Genomic DNA, 18,923 nt, shown 5'->3' on the forward strand with positions numbered 1-18,923 from the left:
GCCATGGATTAAATCACATCTGTGTATACAGTTATAATGCACTACAACCTTTACTTTAATGTGGGAAATCTGGAACATAGACTTTATCATCATGCTCTACTACCAGCATTAGAATGGATCTTAAAATTAAGTTTATTCTTTTCCCTAATATATACAGATTATAGAATATTTGGAGAAATGCAAGTGTCAAAGGAGAAAAAATTACTCATTGTGCCACTGCCCAGAGACATTTCTGTGAGCACCTTGTGCATTTCCTTTGTATTTTCCACTCTACATATCTGGTGTATGTTTGTTGTACTACTTTGATCATATTGTATCAGTATTTTGTATCCTTTTCCTAAAGCACAAGCAATTTCCTCTGTTTTCCCAAACGTTTGACGACATAATAATCCTCCTGGTGGGTTCACTATTGTTTTTCTTGAACACCTGCTAGTGTAGGATATTTTTTTTTTTTTTTTTTTTTAATTTTTACGCTTTATTTATTTATTTTTGGCTGTGTTGGGTCTTCGTTTCTGTGCGTGGGCTTTCTCTGGTTGTGGCGAGTGGGGGCCGCTCTTCATCGCCGTGCGCGGGCCTTTCACCGTCGCGGCCTCTCTTGTTGCGGAGCACAGGCTCCAAACGCGCAGGCTCAGTACTTGTGGCTCACAGGCCTAGTTGCTCCGCGGCATGTGGGATCCTCCCAGACCAGGGCTCGAACCCGTGTCCCCTGCATTGGCAGGCAGATTCTCAACCACTGCGCCACCAGGGAAGCCCTAGTGTAGGATATTTTGGTGATTTCATAGTGAGTTCTACACCATGAACATTGTGGGGTGAATTGTCATGATAGTCTAGACTCTGCGGAGTCTTGGGAAACTGTCTTCCAGGCCGAATTTATAGATATTAAGAAATTATGTAAAAAGCTGACATCTGCTTATAATATTCCCTGTAAAGCCCTTGAAACTGTTCCATATCAGAAAGCATGGCTCTGATGGGTTTGCCAGAGTTTTAAACCATATCATTTTCTCTTTTTAAAATTTATTTTACTCAAATATAGTTGATTTATAATGTGCTAATTTCTGTTATACAGCAAAGTGATTCAGCTATGCATATATATGTATTCTTTTTCATATTCTTTTCCATTATGGTTTATCACAGGATATTGAATATAGTTCCTAAACGATATCATTTTCTAATCGGGGACCTCTCTCTTTTATTTTTATTTTTATTTTATTTATTTATTTTTTGGCCTCGCCACATGGCATGCAGGATATTAGTTCCCCGACCAGGGATTGAACCTGTGCCCACTGCAGAGGAAGTGCAGAGTCTTGGCCACTGGACCACCAGGGAAGTCCCAGGGACCTCGCCTTTTACGTTTGAGCTGATGGTTTTTCCTAGACACCCCAAGTTCTAACTGCCTAGAGGAGAGGAGCATCTAAGTGCCACTTCTACTTACTGTGGAGAAGGTTTGTGTTCATCTTAACTCCAAGGAAAAGAACAACTTTCAAGTGATTCTCCTCGCATCATATAACATTACTTAAAAAGCCTTCTTGCAAAAACCCACGGGTGAGTCCCGTTAGCTCCGTTCTGCTGGTGAGATTGTGGGTGTCCTTTAGTGCCTTTCAGCTCAGATTGGAAACAAAACACCTCCAGGCCTTACAGACTCTGAAGGATGTCATCAGGAAAACCCAGAGGGAGTTTTCCTCTTGGTGTGCCTAAGCTGAACCCAGCTCTGCTAGGAACTATTACTTTGTGCATCTGACATGTGGCCAGTTGTTGAAGTTCTGGCTCAGGCTCACATGGAAAAATGCTTGCATAATAGCATGTGGTTCATGTTGGTGAGGGAATGGTGTCCAATGGGATTCTCTTAGATAATATGTATTCGGGGACAGAGGACCAGTTGGAAGTAGTGGGGATGACTCTGCCTATAAGCAACTTAAATCTTTCACCAACTATTGCCTAACAAATGTACATCAGCATGACCAAGATAATTTGTAAAATGTCGCCTTCTTCCAGGATTAAGAAGGGTGAGGGAAAACACTTATGATACAGTAAATGATAAGGAGCCAACATGTCAGTGGTTTTCTTTCCAAGCCAGAGAGATTTGTTCACTCATCCATCAATCCAACAAATTATGTGGCTTATGATATGGAGGTGAATATGACATACTTCCTACCCTCACAGAACTCAGTCTAGTAACAGACACATATTTAGATAATTCTAACATGATCTAGTAAGAGTGAAGTGCCTTAGATTTTTTAAAATAAATTTATTATTTTTTAATTTATTTGGTTATTTTTGGCTGTATTGGGTCTTTGCTGCCGCACGCCGGCTTTCTCTAGTTGCGGCCAGCAGGGGCTACTCATCGTTGCGGAGCATGGGCTCTAGGTATGCGGGCTTCAGTAGTTGTGGCCCGCGGGCTCTAGAGCACAGGCTCAGTAGCTGTGGTGCAGGGGCTTAGTTGCTCCGCAGCATGTGGGATCTTCCCGGACCAGGGCTCGAACCCGTGTCCCCTGCACTGGCAGGCGGATTCCTAACCACTGCGCCACCAGGGAAGCCCCAGTGCATTAGATTTTATGAGAACATTTTGGAAGGGCATCTAACACAACTTAAGGTGGGTAGGAAATGGGGAAAATATCAGGGAAGCCTTCCTGGAGGTAGTTACATCTACATTTTTTTGTTTGTTTTTAATATTTATTTATTTATTTTGGCTGCACTGGGTCTTAGTTGCGGCACATGGGCTCTTTCATTGCGGCGTGCAGGCTTCTCTCTAGTTGCGGTCCACAGGCTTCTCTCTAGTTGTGGTACTCGGGCTCTCTAGTTGTGGCATGCAGGCTCAGTTGCCCCACGGCATGTGGGACCTTGTTCCCCGACCAGGGATCAAACCCACGTCCCCTGCATTGGAAGGTGGATTCTTAACCACTGGACCACCAGGGAAGTCCCTACACAGGATCATTTAGTTGCGGGCGTGTGGGATCTTTTTAGTTGTGGCGTGTGGCCTCTTAGTTGTGGCATGCGGGATCTAGTTCCCTGACCAGGGATTGAACCCAGGCCCCCAGCAGTGGGAGCGCAGAGTCTTAACCGCTGGACCACGAGGGAAGTCTCTACATTGGTTTTTAAATAACCTGAAAGCGTTTTGTTGGCTGAGGAAGGAAAGGGGGATGGGCATGTGGGTGGGGGTGGAGTGAGTGGATGGTGATGTTCCAGGAAAGAGACAGTGTCTGCCAAGGTATTGAGGGGACACGGAATTAAGACTTATATTCTGGCAGTGCTTGTTTGAAATTTTTTTTTAAAATAAATTAATTTATTTATTTATTCTGGCTGCGTTGGGTCTTTGTTGCTGTGCGCGGGCTTTCTCTAGTTGCAGCGAGCGGGGGCTACTCTTTGGTGCGGTGCACGGGCTTTTCATTGCGGTGGCTTCTCTTTGCTGCTGAGTACGGGCTCTAGGTGCGCGGGCTTCAGTAGTTGTGGCTCATGGTCTCTAGAGCACAGGCTCAGTTGTGGCACAGGGGCTTAGTTGCTCTGCAGCACATGGGATCCTCCCGGACCAGGGCTTGAACCCTAATCCCCTCCATTGGCAGGCAGATTCTCAACCACTGCGCCACCAGGGAGGCCCTTTAGTGCATCTTTGAAAGAAGTACACATCCCCTCTTGACTGATGACTGGTGTTTCCACTTTTTTTCTTTATACCCTTTAACTCCACTGAAGATGCTTTCAATACAAATCTAATAATAACTGCAGCTAACGTTTATCATGTACTCAAATTAAGTCATTTAATCTTTGAAACAATTCTATAAGGTAGGATTGTTACCCTCATCTCGTGCGTGGAGTCAGCATTTGGCATCCTGGCTTCAGAGCCCAGCTCTCAACTACTATTTCTACACTTTTGGCCGGACAGACCTGGGCCACCCTTTCGGGCATATTCTGCTGCTAGCAAACTGAGTTTTCTTTTTTGAAACTACTCTTAACTGCCTTCCTTTGCCAAGGGCTCTCGCCTCAGTTCCAGGGCCCATGAGAAGGTAATTTAATTCACCCAGATGGCACCAGCCCAGCTACGTCCTCCTCAGATCCGCGAACTTTCACCTTGGCTGAGCAACGAGTCAGCGCTACCGTCCCTGTATTTCACTGACCGCGGGGCTGCCCCGCAGTGTCATTATTTTAAGTAGCAATACAGTACGGGTATTCTCTGCAAAGACACAGGACCCCACCAATCTCTACGAGCGACCACGTTAACTGGACCACTGAGCCGACCCCAGAGTCCAGGCACTGGCGCGATGGTGTGGGCACCGATGCGCAGCAGGACCTCGGACTGGGACTGGCAGGGCGGGCAGAGGGGGGAACCGCCTGAGACAGGGAGCGCGCGGGCCAGGCCGGAGGGGACGCAGCAGGCGGGGCGAGGCGGGAAGGGGCGGGGCCAGGAGCCCGCCGGGCCGCTCCCCCGCCCCTCCCCCTCCGCTCCCCGCTCCAGCCCTCGCCCCGCCCCGCCCCTCCGGCCCAGGCCTGCGGCTCCGCCCTCCTGGTGACGTCACTGGCCAGGCCAGCCGGCGCCATTTTGAAAGTGGAGTCGCCTGCCCTGCCGCTGCCGCCGCCGCCGTCGCTGTCGTAGCCGCCGCCGCCGCCGCCGCTGGAGAAAGAGCAAGAGTGGGGAAGACCAAGAGTGAAATCCACCATCCCGCCGGCTGGTTTGCCAGCCCCTCCTTCCTTCTCCCCCGACCCCCGCCCCCTCCCCCCACAGGTGCCATCCGCCTCCATCCGCCCTCTCTACCCCCCCATCCCCAGGTGAGGGGGGTGAGTTCAGGAAGCGGAGACCCCGAGGAACCCAGCAGGGTCACCATTTGCAGCGCAACATGGCAGGTAAAGGAGAAATCACCCTCTCCACTGACAAGGCACCGCTTCCTTCCTCCTCCCTCCATCACCCCCTAGCGACTGCTTGCGCCTCTCGGAGAGCCACGGGGCACCCCTGGGATTTCAGGGAATTGGTGAAGTGGGCTGGGGTGGGGGTGGGGTGGGTTCTGGGGAGGCGAGTGGTCGCCGTGGTATCGAAATGGCTTTGAACAGGAGGGCTGGAGCCTGGGCATGGGTGGGGGTGGGGTGTGTGCCGGCGAGCCGAGGGGTAAGGCGTGGGTGGGGCGGGGTAGGGGCGAGTGCCGATTCGTCCCTGCGCTTGGGAGCCCGCTGGAACCTCCGCCCCCGCCCCCCTCTGGGGGCTTTTTTGCGGCTCTTCCTGCCTTTAATTCCTGTGTTTCTCCCTGCTGCAAGCCTTCTTGGGTGTTCCTACAAATAAACATATTTTGCACTGAGAAGGAAGAGTGCTTTATAAGTTAAAATACAATGGGGACATAACGTGTATTTCTTTCCACTGTGGGTACGTATATTTTTGAGACTGTAAGCCTGAATTTTTTTTTTTTTTTTGTCTGGAACCATCTCCCTTTCGTTTTTTTTTTACCCTTTAGGTCCAAAGAGTGCAAGGCCTCTAATACAGCGAGTTGCGTGAAAAATGTAATTTAAACTTTCCGTTTTGCATGTTAGCTTTTGTGCAGATGTCCTTTTCCCAAAAGGGTTTCATGGAGTTAGTTAAAATAGTTGTGGAGCTCAGAGATATAAATAGCCAAGAGAAGAGAGATTTAGGTAAAAGCTTGGGGCGGAGGGGGGGAGATGCAGAGAGAAAACCAGGTTGGAATATTTAGCAAGGAATGGAGGTGAAGGAAGAGAAAGGTAGTTGCTTCGAGGATTATTTTTGTACATTTTGGTGTTGCTGAATATCTTCCTTCATCTCGTAGAATCAGTCCTAGATCTAGATTCAGTTTCTTTCTCCATAGATCCAGGACATTTCCCCCTCCCTGCTTGGCAGTGAAATGGAAACATTCAGGGACTAAACCAGTTTTCCGTGCTTTTATCAATATTTAGATAGATAATTAAACCTGTAAAAAAGTTAACATATTGGATTGACTTAGGGTTTGCTATGCGTAAGTTGCTTTTTGGCCTTGTTGAATGATTAAGTGAAATTAAAATTGTTCTGCACAAGATGATGACAAATGAGCGAAATTAATTCTTTGCCAGGTCCTTTGGATTCTGAGGGATTAGGTGAAGGGAGGCAAACCAAGCTTCTTTTTGGCAATCTCTTCACCAGCATTCAATTCAGTTTCTTTTCCTCTCTGGAGCCCGTGATTTGCTGGTAATGAACTGCAAAGAAATGGGTGGTGAGGTTGTGTTTGCTGTATGTGCGCTGTGGTGATAGGGTTCATGTGAATCATCGCTCCTCACCCAGGCAGTAATGTTCCTGAAGTTTTCTCTTCGTTCCGTGTTTTATGGTAGCTTAACCTTATTAACTCTCCTGCAGCCTTTTGTAGCCTTAAAGGAAAACTCTTTAACTTTAGGTATTTACTTTTTTCTGGTAGGTCTTGCTTGAAGTAAGGCTTTTACTATGTTTGAGGGGAAGGGAAAATGGAAGGGAACTTTTGAACTGATGTACAATGGTAACGATAGTACATGGCCTTTAAATATTTCAGACCTGGAATCTCTCTCTCTTTTTTAATGCAATACCAACTACTGGGGACTAACCTTTTTCCAAATTAGTGCTGTGGGGTGGTGGTTGTATGTGTGGGCAGTACCAGGCTGTTAGTATCATGCCAACTATGGATGCCATCTCTGTGTTTATGAGAGTAAACATGAGTAGGACTCAGTTTTAATTGGTATGTTTTCTTTTTCCAGGAGCTGGAGGAGGGAATGATATTCAGTGGTGTTTTTCTCAGGTGAAAGGAGCAGTAGATGATGATGTAGCAGAAGGTAAGAAAGCATTTAATAATGCAGAATTTGGATATAGAATCTTTTCAAAATCTCTGTTGCTGAAGGATTTCCTTTCAGCTGAGTCTGTTCTAGTTTAAGACCGTTCTATGTTTGTTGTCCAAGCAGGGAAAGAACAGTTTTAAAAGTCAGCTTTCTGGAAGATAGTCTTAAATCTTTTATTACTGATGCCGTGTTTTTTTGTTATTTTTCCCTGAATAAAATAAGGAGCACTAGATGATGATATATATAAAACCGTCACAAGAAAAATCTGATGTCCATGCGGTAAAGGTGTCCTTGCTGTGTAAATTTCACGTACAAATAAATGGTGATGCATTTTCGTGGTTGTACACTGTTTTTAGAAAATTTAGTTGAAATAGGTGCCATCAGTATTTAGCTCAGAAATATTCTTGATAGCATCTTCCATTTTTAGGGGAGATTTTTAGTTTTTTTTGCACTTGCCTACTATGAGAGTGTGGTGTTGATGGGCATATTCTGTGAAGAAATGCTGGCTCAAATGATGCATTTAATTGTCTTGTAAAGATTAACTTAGGTGGCTAAGAAAATAACGGTGTTATAGATATATAGCATGTCTTCTGGAGAGCTTATTGTTGTGTATTTTGAAGCTCGATTTGATCAGTGGAAGGGCTTTAGTTTTCCACCAGATTTGTTTATTAGTGTATTTCAAAATTCTAAAGTTTTGAAACTTTAGGATTTTGCATTCATTTGAGATGGTCTTAGATGGAGGAAGTCTTGAGATGGAGGAGACATTATTTTCTATAAAGGAGTTTTATTATTTCATTGTTCAGAAATATTAAAGTTTGAATTTTAATAGTATTGTGTTTGAATTACAGTAGGAATTTTCTAATACTCAGATAAATTAAAATATGTACTTTTAATTTTCAAAAATTCGTCTAGTGAAAATTTATAAATTATCTGTCTCTACATTGTGTTGTCCTCATAATAAGATCCTATTTCTGACCTACTGTCAGTGTACTGTTTGTTTTGAGGGTTTTTCCAGGTGACGGTAGGATGATGGCCTTGTGTTGAGCCAGTTGAATGCTTGGATTTGCTTGTGTCAATGTTATTCGTTTTTGTTTTTTTTTTTTAATTTTTAAATTTATTTATATTTTTAAATTTTTGTCTGCGTTGGGTCTTCATTGCTGCGCACGGGTTTTCTCTAGTTGTGGCGAGTAGGGGCTACTCTTTGTTGCGGTGCGCGGGCTTCCCATTGCGGTGGCTTCTCTTGTTGCAGAGCATAGGCTCTAGGCACGTGGGCTCAGTAGTTGTGGCTCGCGGGCTCTAGAGCGCAGGCTCAGTAGTTGTGGCGCACGGGCTTAGTTGCACCGCAGCATGTGGGGTCTTGCCGGACCAGGGTTCGAGGACCAGGGCTCGAACCCGTGTCTCCTGCATTGGCAGGCGGATTCTTCACCACTGCGCCACCAGGGAAGTCCTCAATGTCATTCTTAATTAAGTACCTGATCAGTTTGCTGAGTTGCGTGGGGAGCCAACTAGCATACATTGTACTTCTGATACAGAGCACTCTGGCATTTCTTTCTATTGAATCCTCATCTGTTTTTCAGATGAGAAACTGGAAGCTTAAAGAAGTTGAGACTCACTGATGGTCATACAAATAATGTAAATCAGGGTCTTCTGATGAAGCCTGTGGTGTTTGGCTTGTTCAGAGAAATAAATCCTAAGTTCAAGGGAGGAGTCATGTGTTACTCATTTTGTAATTCCATTACCTATCGAACAGTAGGCACTCAGATATTGGATCATTAGTTCTGTGCTGTTGTGTAATACTCGCCAAGTTATGAAAGTGCTGTATACTTGAAAAACATTCCTTTGTTGATGTCCATTTATTCCCTTTATCAAAGATTTTCTAGGGGCCTCCTAAATGCTGAGCACTAGGGCTCCAAGGTGTCTAGAATACAAACCCTGCGCGTAGTTCACTGTTAAACGGGCAAAGACCACATGCATTTTATTTAATCAGAAGAAATTGATGATTCCAAACTTAACTAACTGAACCAAATGATAGTTTGTGACATGTATGATGGATCAGTGGTAGTTTTCTTCTGCTAATACTTAGTAACTGCATTTTGCTACTGATTCATTAAATAATTTTCATCTGTGGTTGTTAAATATTACTTATACAGTACATTCCTAGTATCTTATGCTGAAGCTTGGTATGTATATTTTAATAAAAACATGATTTATTCTAGTACCTATGTCTATACAAATGCAATAAGTATAAAAAGCACCCAATTTTCAAATTATGCAGCTTTAATTTGGGTTTTTTGCATACTGTAGTTTGCACATCATAGTCTATTATGTTTATTTTACTAAGAGAAGGTTTACTTTTCTGAAATAAAGTAAGATTAATACATTTCCCCCTTGGTTTATAGTCTCTAAATGGGTTACATCTGGCTCAACCTTTAGTTTAGCTTGCCTGTTTTCTGTTAACAGTACATCCTAAGTTCTTTTCCATCAAAGGCTCCAAATTGTCTTTCCCCTCCTACATGTATTCAGCTGTCATGGCATACTCTTTTTACTTCTGTAATGCTTTAATCTTCTTTCCATATCCACTTTTACCTTGGTTAAGGTTCTCAGTATCTCTCATCAGGATTGCCCTAACTTCCTAAATGATTCCCTGCTTCTTGTCATGTTTTGCTTCTAAGTTAATCTTAAGTGCCGTCCCAGTTTTATTTTCCTCAGAAATCTTTAGTGGTCACTGTATCCACAGGCTTATGAATTACGTTCAGATATTTTAGCCTAGAATGTGAGACTTCTCACTGGTATGGCCCCTACTTCTCTAAGTTTATTTGCTAGTGTGGTTTACGATCCAGCTAAATGGATACTGTTCTTCAAACAAGTGCTGTACACTCTTACTTTGGGGACTTCGTGGGGTTTTTTTTGTGTTTTTTTTTTGCTGTTCCTACCTTGGAATGCCTGATACTCCTGCCACAGTTCTCTTATCACAATCATATTTATCCTTCAGGTCACGCCTGTAACCCTTTTACTCATCTCCCTTTTTCGGAAGTATTTTAAGAATCTTCCTTTGTAGCACTTTGTATTTATAATATTAGTACCCCAAACCTCTGCTGTTGTACTGTGAGCTGTATGTGGGACATTGTATATATAAACTGCTATGCTTAGAAGAAAGCCTGGAACACAGTAGGTGTCCAGTATTTATTGAATGGAGGAAGAAAATTTACTATAATGAGGTTATGAAGGGGGACAAGTATGGGTGAAAGGTAGCATGACTGAGACACACTTGGCAATCATGAATTTATTTACCTAGCAGCTTTGTAAGTGGACTGATGGTATATAGCCGTGTAGTAGAAAGAAGCGAGGAGACCTTGGGTTTCTATCCTAGTGACAGACTAGTATATGTCACTTTGGGTAAGTACTCCTCTGAGTTCCAATATACTTAGCCTTAAGAAAACAGAACTGGATTAGGTGATTTCGGTTGTTCTTGTACTCTTAATCTTGTTAACTCTCAAAGATGTCTTAGAAAAGAGACAGCCCCACATTATTACCACTGGTAAGTTAAATTGTTTGAGATGTTAGACTCTCTGGGGGCCTTAATTTAAAAATAAGACAGTGGACTTAGTTACTCAAGGCTCAGAATTTTTCCTTAAATAACATTACAGAACTAAGACAGAATTTTGACATTTGATCAGATACTCTCATTGTTTTTTGGCCCAGGTAAGCCCTTCAGGACAGTTACAGCCTGTGTTGGGGTACTTATTCTACGCACAGGGCTCTTCAGGCACTTTAAGTAGTTTACCTTTGATGTAGCTAATTGTTTGGGAGAAGGATGAGGCACTAAAATCATTCTCATGTAGTTTTTATTTTAACCTTCATAGTAACAGTAATAACATTTTATCATATCCTGAACTTTTAGTTTTTCCTTTATTGATAGCTATTCTCCCATGAGAAGGTAGGTCAGAGCACAAAGTCCATGATTTGAATCCTGCCCAGTCACCTACTAGCTGTGTGATCTTGGGCAAGTTAACTCAACCTCTTTGTGCCTGTTTTCCACCTCTGTAAAATGAGGATGACAGTAAAACTTGTCTTAGGATGTTGTTTTGATGATTAAATGAGTTAATATTCCTAAAACAGAAACCCAGCACATAATTAGGGTTTAGCTATTGTTATTACTTGAATATTTATGATGAGTAAGGGAGAGTAGGAGAATGAGGAAACTGGGCAATTGTCTTTAAAGGCTACTAAAAACTTCTCATCAGCCAAAGTGAGGAAAATGGTATGTGTATGTTTTATACATATTCTTTGATTCCACAGATATAAAGTTCAAAAACATTTAGAATTAAACCACAGATTTAGAGACACATATGAAGCTGGTAAAACTCTATAAAGAATAGCTACAAAGTAATTAACTGTAAAAGCCAGGATAGTGGTTATCTTTAAGCAGTGATAGGCAGTTGTGATTGCCAGGGGTTCTGGGAAGGCTCATGGGATGGCAAATTGACCTGGATGGTGGTTGTACAGATGTTTGTAATAACTGGTTAACCTGAAGATTGTTGTTTTGATTTTGATTTTCTATATTTGTTAGACTTCACAATGAAAAAGGTTTTTAAAAAATCCCATACTGTACTAAAGGGTTTAGAATGAAAAATGGCAATCCCTTCCACACTCACTCCCTAATCCTCCGTAGCCCTTCTCCTAAAGGCAATTATATTGACCCCTTCTTCTAGCTGTATTTCCTTGGGCTTAATTACATTTTTTGTGAATAAAATGATATTTCTATTTCTTTCAATTTTAGACATTTTCAATTGACTTCCTTCCATGGTAGATGAAGATTAAGCTGTTGACGTTTTTGTCCCTTTGCCCCAGCGTTACATCATATGTTGTGGTTAAATTAGAAGTCAGTGCTTACATTGTTACGGGGATGCAGATGTTCCCTACTGAGCGGGTGCCGCACTGTAGCGTTGCTCATTTCTTGTGCATCCCTTCATTTTCCCTGAAGCTAATAATTGCCTGTTTTTTAATTTGCCTAGTTCTTTTGGAATTTTTTTTTAAAACTTCATTATGGAGATTTTGAACATTACAGGAAGAAGATGAAATAGTATAATGAATTCCCATCACCCAACATCAACATGTGGCCAGTGCTGTCCCATTTATAACTTGCATGACTTGACTCCTTCCCAGTTCTTTGTTATTTACTAATAGAGATATTATTGGTTTTGTTTTTAAAATCTAGATTCAACAAACTAGAAAACCAAGTTCATCATTTTAATGTGAAACAGTAAGGAATATTTCCTCATGATTTTTTGCAGTAGCAATTCTGATAATTTGTTAATTTGTTCAAATTTTACTTGTGAAAATAAAATTATTAAAAATTCAAATACACGTGGATAATCTGAAGTGTGTAATTTTGGGTGAAAGATAAGGAAAAATTAACCAATATGGTTATTTTAATTATTTTAATGCAAATTTTCACTATTTAATATTAAGTATTAAATAATAAATTTTTATTATTTTCATTAATAAATGTAAGTATAATTTTCTTCATCTCCATATTTGACATTCTTAAACTTTCTTTCATAGGATATTATTTTAGGGTATGATTTTATTACATGAAGTCAGTGAAACTTGGATCCAAATGTATTGCATCTTTTCAACACTGCTTCCTGTTTATTTTTGGACTTAGACTTGTGGACTGCTTCTTGGAAAAAAAAACTTTCATTGGGAGAGTCTAAATACTCCCCACATAAGGACATAAATAAAATTTGAGAGGCAAATAATCTTGGGGTATCACACAAAATTTGAGGGTTTTAAATCCATTCAGTATGTTTTATGCTACAATATAAATAGATTTTAAGATCATTTGTGTTCTGTGTTTCTTAGAGTAGTATGCATGTTAGATTTAGGCACTAGGGTCAATTAGTAGAAGAAAATAGTAGAACCCCATTTTTTGCAAATTTCAGAATATTGGCACATCAGCTGTATTCCAAAACGTAATGACTCATAGCAAAGGTCTTAGTTAACATTCTTACCTTGTTTCACATGTCACACTTCTTTCTCTCAGCACTAGCATTACTGCTGACAGAAGTCTGGTACTAATGCAGTACCATCACTTAAAGTAGTGTAACTTCACCCATTAAATAACATGAATGATCATATTTATCTAGTATTAGGCAGTATCCTTGTTTTCTTTTAAGATGCTAAAATTTTTTTCTTACCCCTTTATTGGTAAAAAAAAAAAAAAAAAAAAATTACAAGAGATAATGGCATTTTGTCTCAGGTTACTAAAATAAACCAAAAATTACACTTAGGTAGTTTTTAGTACTCTCTTTTAGTGAACTATATTTTAAAATTTTTGAAAATTGTGGAATAAGCAGAATGATGAGAGACTGAAGCAAAGAATTAATTTTATTAAATCAGTAAAAAGATTACCATATATTACATATTTATACATCTATATTTGCCTAGTTGAGTTGCAGGAAGAAAGGTAAATTTTATTTTAAGCTTCTTATGCTGTTAAATAGGAAAATTAAAGGGTTGGAGATAGATGTTTTAGCTAATATTCTCAATTACAATCTCTTTTCCCGTAGGTGATAGTGGAAATTAAAATTGAGTAATCAAAGGTCTGCAAGTTGCTTCCTTAGTAGAAGGAAAGAGAAGTAAAGTCTGGTAATATATAAATTAGATTTCTCAATTATGTGCCAGGTACTGTTTTAGGTGCTTTATCGATATTAATTTATTAATCTTTGAAATAAATAGATGCTGTTGTTTTTCCATAGAGACAGGAAACTCGGCTAGGAAGGCTAGTTTACTAACTGTATCCTTGAGCAGGTGGTAGAGCTGGGATTCTTAACTCAAACCTTTACATTTCCCTAATGTAATTTTATTTATTTAAAAACTTGAGCTACTTCTTTTAGTTTAGGTGAAGGTGTTTGAGGTTGTTGGAATGTGACTTGTTTAGAGTTTATTTGTAATGCCGAGTAGATTATTGTTTTGAAGTAATTAAATCCAACTTGGAAATTTACTGAATCTTCTGCTAATGGAATTCTTAAGCTAGGACATTCGATAAGGGATTTTTGAACCTTCTGAAGTTGTATGTAAAGTTGTAATGTGTGTGCTTGTACATAGGTGCATTTTTCTGGTCACAGGGGGTCTGTAACCACTGTCAAAACAGCGATCATTTATTCCATTTTGTCATGTGGTCTGGCAACCCCTCAACTGTATCAGAAGGTCTCTGAAGTTGAAACTGTTTTCATAATAATACTAAGATAATATTTGCCTTTTTCACTGTGTTGACATTTGCACCAATGGTACAAAAGCAAGGGTTGGTAAATCTGCTGGCATCTTAGCGTGTATCAAGGCCTTGGCACCAAATGGTACCAATAGTCATGGTAATCTTCATTGCCATGTACCAGCAGTTTTAAAATGCCAGTTTTATGTAGTGTCTTTGATGAAACAGTAAAAATTAATTTTGTCAAGTCTCTGCTATTGAAAGTCTTGACTCTTGAGTACATGTGTGTTGAACATTCTGTGTGACAGAATGGAAAGTACACTTAAAGCACTTATGTTATGGACTAGACAGAGTACAGTGGTTGAAGGAAAAGCATGGGTGCAATTACTTGTTTCAAGCTGAAGTAGTTGCTCTTTTCATGGAACATTATTTTTACTAGAAAGAGTTTCTGACAAACTACTCAGACTTGTATATTTGGCAGACATTTTCTCAAGTGAACGGTGAATCTGTTACCTCAGTGGACAGTATTTGTTGCCCATGATAAAATCTGAGCTTTCAAGCAAAACTCAAAGTTTTGGAAAACGTGTACCTCCTGAGCTTGATAACTTCTGAATACTTACAGATATTTTAGATGAGATCAGTAGTAATATTAATGATTGTGATTTTTAATACTGTGTAATGAAATGTATCAACATTTGGAAAATCTGCATAACTGAATGGCCAATGCTTGTGATGTTAAAAAGTTATGCATAAGTAAAAGTGCAAGATAGAGCATTGGATTCTAATATAACAGACAACTGATATGGTTTCAGACTCCACAAACCTTTAAGAAACTATCACGTGTTGAGTTTTGCTGTAGTATCAAAGAGATATCCGTAACTACCTGAAAAGCCTATTAAACTATTCCTCCCAGGACTTCCCTGGTGGTCCAGTGGTAAAGAATCTGCCTTATAATGCAGGGGACACAGGTTGATCCCTGGTCAGGGAACTAAGATCCCACATGCCTCAGGGCAACTAAGCCCTTGCGCCGGAACTACTGAGCTAGCGAGCCTCAACTAGAGCCTGTGTGCTACAAACTACAGAGCCCACGCACCCTGGTGCCTGTGCGCCACAACTAGAGAAGAGAAAACCCGCACGCCACAACTAGAGAGAAGGCCGTGTGCTGCAACGGAAGATCCCTCATGCTGCAACTAAGCCCCAACACAGCCAAAAATAAATAAAATTAAATAAGTAATAAATAAAGCTTAAAAAAAATAAAAGGCAACATCTATTTAAAACAAAAAAAAGGAAACTATTCCTCCCTTCCCAACTACATACCTGAGTAAGACTGGATTTCTTCATATATTTAACCTACACAACATAGTGTAGTATGTTGAATGCAGAAGCGATGAAGAGGATCTCAGCATTTTCTGTTAAGTCAGACATTAAAAAGATTTGCAGCAATGTAAAACAATGCCATTCTTCTCACTAATTCTTTTTGGGGGGGCAATAGTCTCTTTTTTTTCTTTTTATAACTTTTTTGTTAATGTGTAGGGCTGCTTATTACATTCTTGTTTTTTGGCTGCATTGGGTCTTCGTTGCTGCACGTGGGCTTTTCTCTAGTTGCGGCGAGCGGGGGCTACTCTTCGTTGTGGTGCATGGGCTTCTCACTGCAGTGGCTTCTCTTGTTGCGGAGCACGGGCTCTAGGCATGCAGGCTTCAGTAGTTGGCGGCACGCGGGCTCTAGGGCGCCCAGGCTTCAGTAGTTGTGGCGCACGGGCTTAGTTGCTCTGGGGCATGTGGGATCCTCCCGAACCAGGAATCGAACCCTTGTCCCCTGCATTGGCAGGCGGCTTCTCAACCACTGTGCCACCAGGGAAGTCCCCGCTTATTACATTTTTAAATAAGTAAGTATTTGAAAATTTAAAATATCTTTGGGGTCTTCAGATTTTAATAGTATAAGGAAATCCTGCCATCCAGAAATACCTCACAACTGTGGGCTTAGTCTGTTAATTTCATTGTTCTATTGCTTTAAAAGAATCTCATGAGCTATAAGTGATCAGAAAGAATCATAAAGTGCTGCTTTTGTGCATGTGTATTTAAAGCTTTCCTATGACTTCAGATTGTTTCAGCCTACTTACTCCCTTGCTGTTCTTTAGGTACCAAATTAAATCTGCCTTCAGTTTTTTAGGGTTTTTCTCACTGTCTCTGCTGAGGTCCAGCTATCATTAATACTTAATGTAGGATTACTAAATTCCTTAAAGCCTAGTCTAGTGCCATTTCTGGGTTGGCTGCGTTGTCATTAGAAATGAGTTGGTGCCCTTGACATTGGGTTTTATTTTGAACCCGACATGTAGTGGTTTGATGTGTTATTTTTTTCTTGTAAGAAAGGCACAGAATTGGCATGGTAACTATTTTCAACTCTTAACCACTAAAGGGAGGAAAGGAGAAGGAACAATGTTTTTCTTTAAATTCTACTTTAAAATGCAGCATAATTCTATATTTAAATAGTTGCTGAGTTTCCCATTCGAAGAATGCAGTATCAACTATTTATTGCTTAGTATTTTCAGTTTTTTTTTTGTGGCTACTTTTCTACCCTTTTAAAAAAATTGTCAAAGTATGTAGGACTTTTAAAACTAGCTTTACCAATTTTCCATTCATGTTTAAACATTTAAACATTAAAATAAACATTGAGTTTATTTTAAAAACAGCTAATTTTTTATTAATATGGACATTTTTAGTTAATGTTAGCTGTAGCTGATTAAAATGTCATCTAGATCTTTGCCTGTGGCATATGTGGAATTCCTGGCAATTCATTATTGAATGCTTCTGTGTGCCACTATACCAAGGGTCAGGCTCTTGTAATTTTAGTTTCTATAGGTTGACTTTCTCTCTGAATGTTCAGATATCAAGTGGAATTTTCTTTTCTGAAGTCCTTGAATGATCTCTTTTATCCAGTTCAAGGGGGTTCATGGACAGTGACCCTGTTTAAGAACCTCTGCTTTAATCTAAAAATTTGTCTATGATTATATGCCTATATGCTTAAGTTGGAGGAATCAAGGATATTTTATATGGTAACGATAGTTTTTAGGCTATTAAAAGGGTATTCTTTCTTAGGAATCTTCTTAGTACTTACTGTTACTGATATAATATTAGAGGGATGAATCTTCTAAGATACTGGACCTGACAGCTTTAGTGTATTCCCATCTTGATTTTTTTTTTTTTTTTAATTAAAAAACTGCTGTCTCTTTAACCATGGGTAAAAATATTACAGGAGTATATTGGATTTTTATCTAAGTGCTTGTTTATACTTCATTCAGAAGGAATCTAAATTCTTCTTCAGTGGTCTGTATTAAGAGAGAAACCGAAGTAGGTAAAAGGGATTGGTGGGAACATTTTTTAAATTATTTGAAAATCTGGAACAATGTTACTTTTTAGAAGTTGCCATTGTAGTTTCAGGTTTGCTGCCTATGAAAGTGGAAACAACCTTTTTGGTGTTTCCCCATGTCTTTTTTTTTTTTTCTTTCCCAGTTTACCACAAGGTGAGAGTCTTCTGGGCCTGGAGTAGATATGTTTTTAAGATAGCATAAGAGGAATTTTTAATATTTTCTGTTGGCTAATAGATTGGGAAGGCTGTATTTCAAGAAAACAAGCTGTTGTAGGCAATCAGTAACTCTTGTCAGATTCCTTATGTAGGGATGCAACATTAAAAATGGTTATAAGAATTGGTAGTGGGGAAAGGATTGCTCCTAGTCTTCTTATTTTTTTTCTAGCAGCAGAACCACATCTTTAAGTGAAGTACTTTTTAGCTCCCTAATGTTTTTATGTATTTTTCATTGTAAAAAAACACAAAAACATAAAGTTTACCATCTTGACCATTTTTAAGTGTACAGTTCAGTATTGCTAACTGTATTCACATTATTGTGAAACAGGTCTCCAGAAGAACTTCATCTTGCAAAACTGATACTGGACCCATTAAACAACAACTCCCCATTCTCTCCTCTGCCCTGATATCCACCACTGTGCTTTCTGTTTCTGTGAATTTGACTACTTCAAATACCTCATACACGTGGAATCATACAGTATTTGTCTTTTTGTGACTGGCTTATTTCATATCCTCAGGGTTCATCCATGTTGTAGCATGTGACAGGATTTCCTTCCTTTTTAAGGTTGATTTCATTTTATGTATATACCACATTTTGTTTTTCCATTCGTCTTTTGACAGACACTTAGTTTGTTTCCACCTCTTAGCTCTTGTGTACTTCCAGCCTTTTTATATATAGCTGGGGTTCTGTGGGGAGGAGCATCCTATAAGTACTTTCTGTCAGTGATTGGAGGTGGACAGGAGAGCCCTAAGCAGAACAGGAAAGTATCAGGTTAGAGGATCTTAAAGAATACAGATCGGTACTGCTGTGATACAGATCTGTTAGCCCAGATTAACAGTTGGAGGACAAGAACTGGGTTACTTTATTTTGTAGGCTATTTCAGGATAAGATTAGGCAAAATCTAAATTTTTGACCAAAGTTTCACCTCATTTGCAGTTTCTGGTTAAAAATAGAAAATCCCATAGATTTTGTAAGTCACGTTTCATTACTGTAAAACTAACAGTAAAGACAGTACGTTGTTTTGTGTGTACTTTAATTAGGCAAAGTCTTCACCATAATAGGAAAATTTGATAACTGCATTGCATTTCTTTATAATGAAATTGTAGATAAGGAATGACCAAGGTTGCGTTTCTTAACAATAGCCTTTGAGGTAGACATTATTGTCATTTTGTACACAAGGGCACTGAAGCTCCAAGAAGTTGAGCAATGTTAATCTAAGATTATGAGTTAGTAAAACTGTTCTGTCTACTTTTTAGGCTCCCACGTTGCTTCTATGTAGTTCAGCTTTAAAAAAATACTATTTGATTAAATCTAAATCTCGGGTTCTCATAGGGAATGGTGCTAAGGTGAGACCTTAGGTA

General features: G+C 40.0%; 1 protein-coding gene and 1 long non-coding RNA gene across 2 annotated transcripts in view; one reads left to right on the forward strand and one right to left on the reverse strand.

Annotated features, from left to right (window-relative positions):
• LOC309664125 overlaps positions 1-18,923 on the reverse strand; it is a 764,383-nt gene that overhangs the window by 2,679 nt on the left and 742,781 nt on the right. The gene's annotated exons all lie outside the window — the stretch shown is intronic.
• PPP2R2A (protein phosphatase 2 regulatory subunit Balpha) overlaps positions 4,509-18,923 on the forward strand; it is an 83,784-nt gene continuing 69,369 nt past the window's right edge. Inside the window, exons 1-2 of the mRNA XM_082468978.1 lie at positions 4,509-4,830; positions 6,688-6,762. Of these exons, the coding sequence (XP_082325104.1) occupies positions 4,824-4,830; positions 6,688-6,762 (82 nt within the window). The 5' untranslated portion in view covers positions 4,509-4,823. The remainder of the gene's footprint in view (positions 4,831-6,687; positions 6,763-18,923) is intronic.

The sequence above is a fragment of the Balaenoptera physalus genome, assembly GCF_965194825.1.
Source record: "Balaenoptera physalus genome assembly, chromosome: 7".
In the NCBI taxonomy this organism is placed as follows: Eukaryota; Metazoa; Chordata; class Mammalia; order Artiodactyla; family Balaenopteridae; genus Balaenoptera; species Balaenoptera physalus.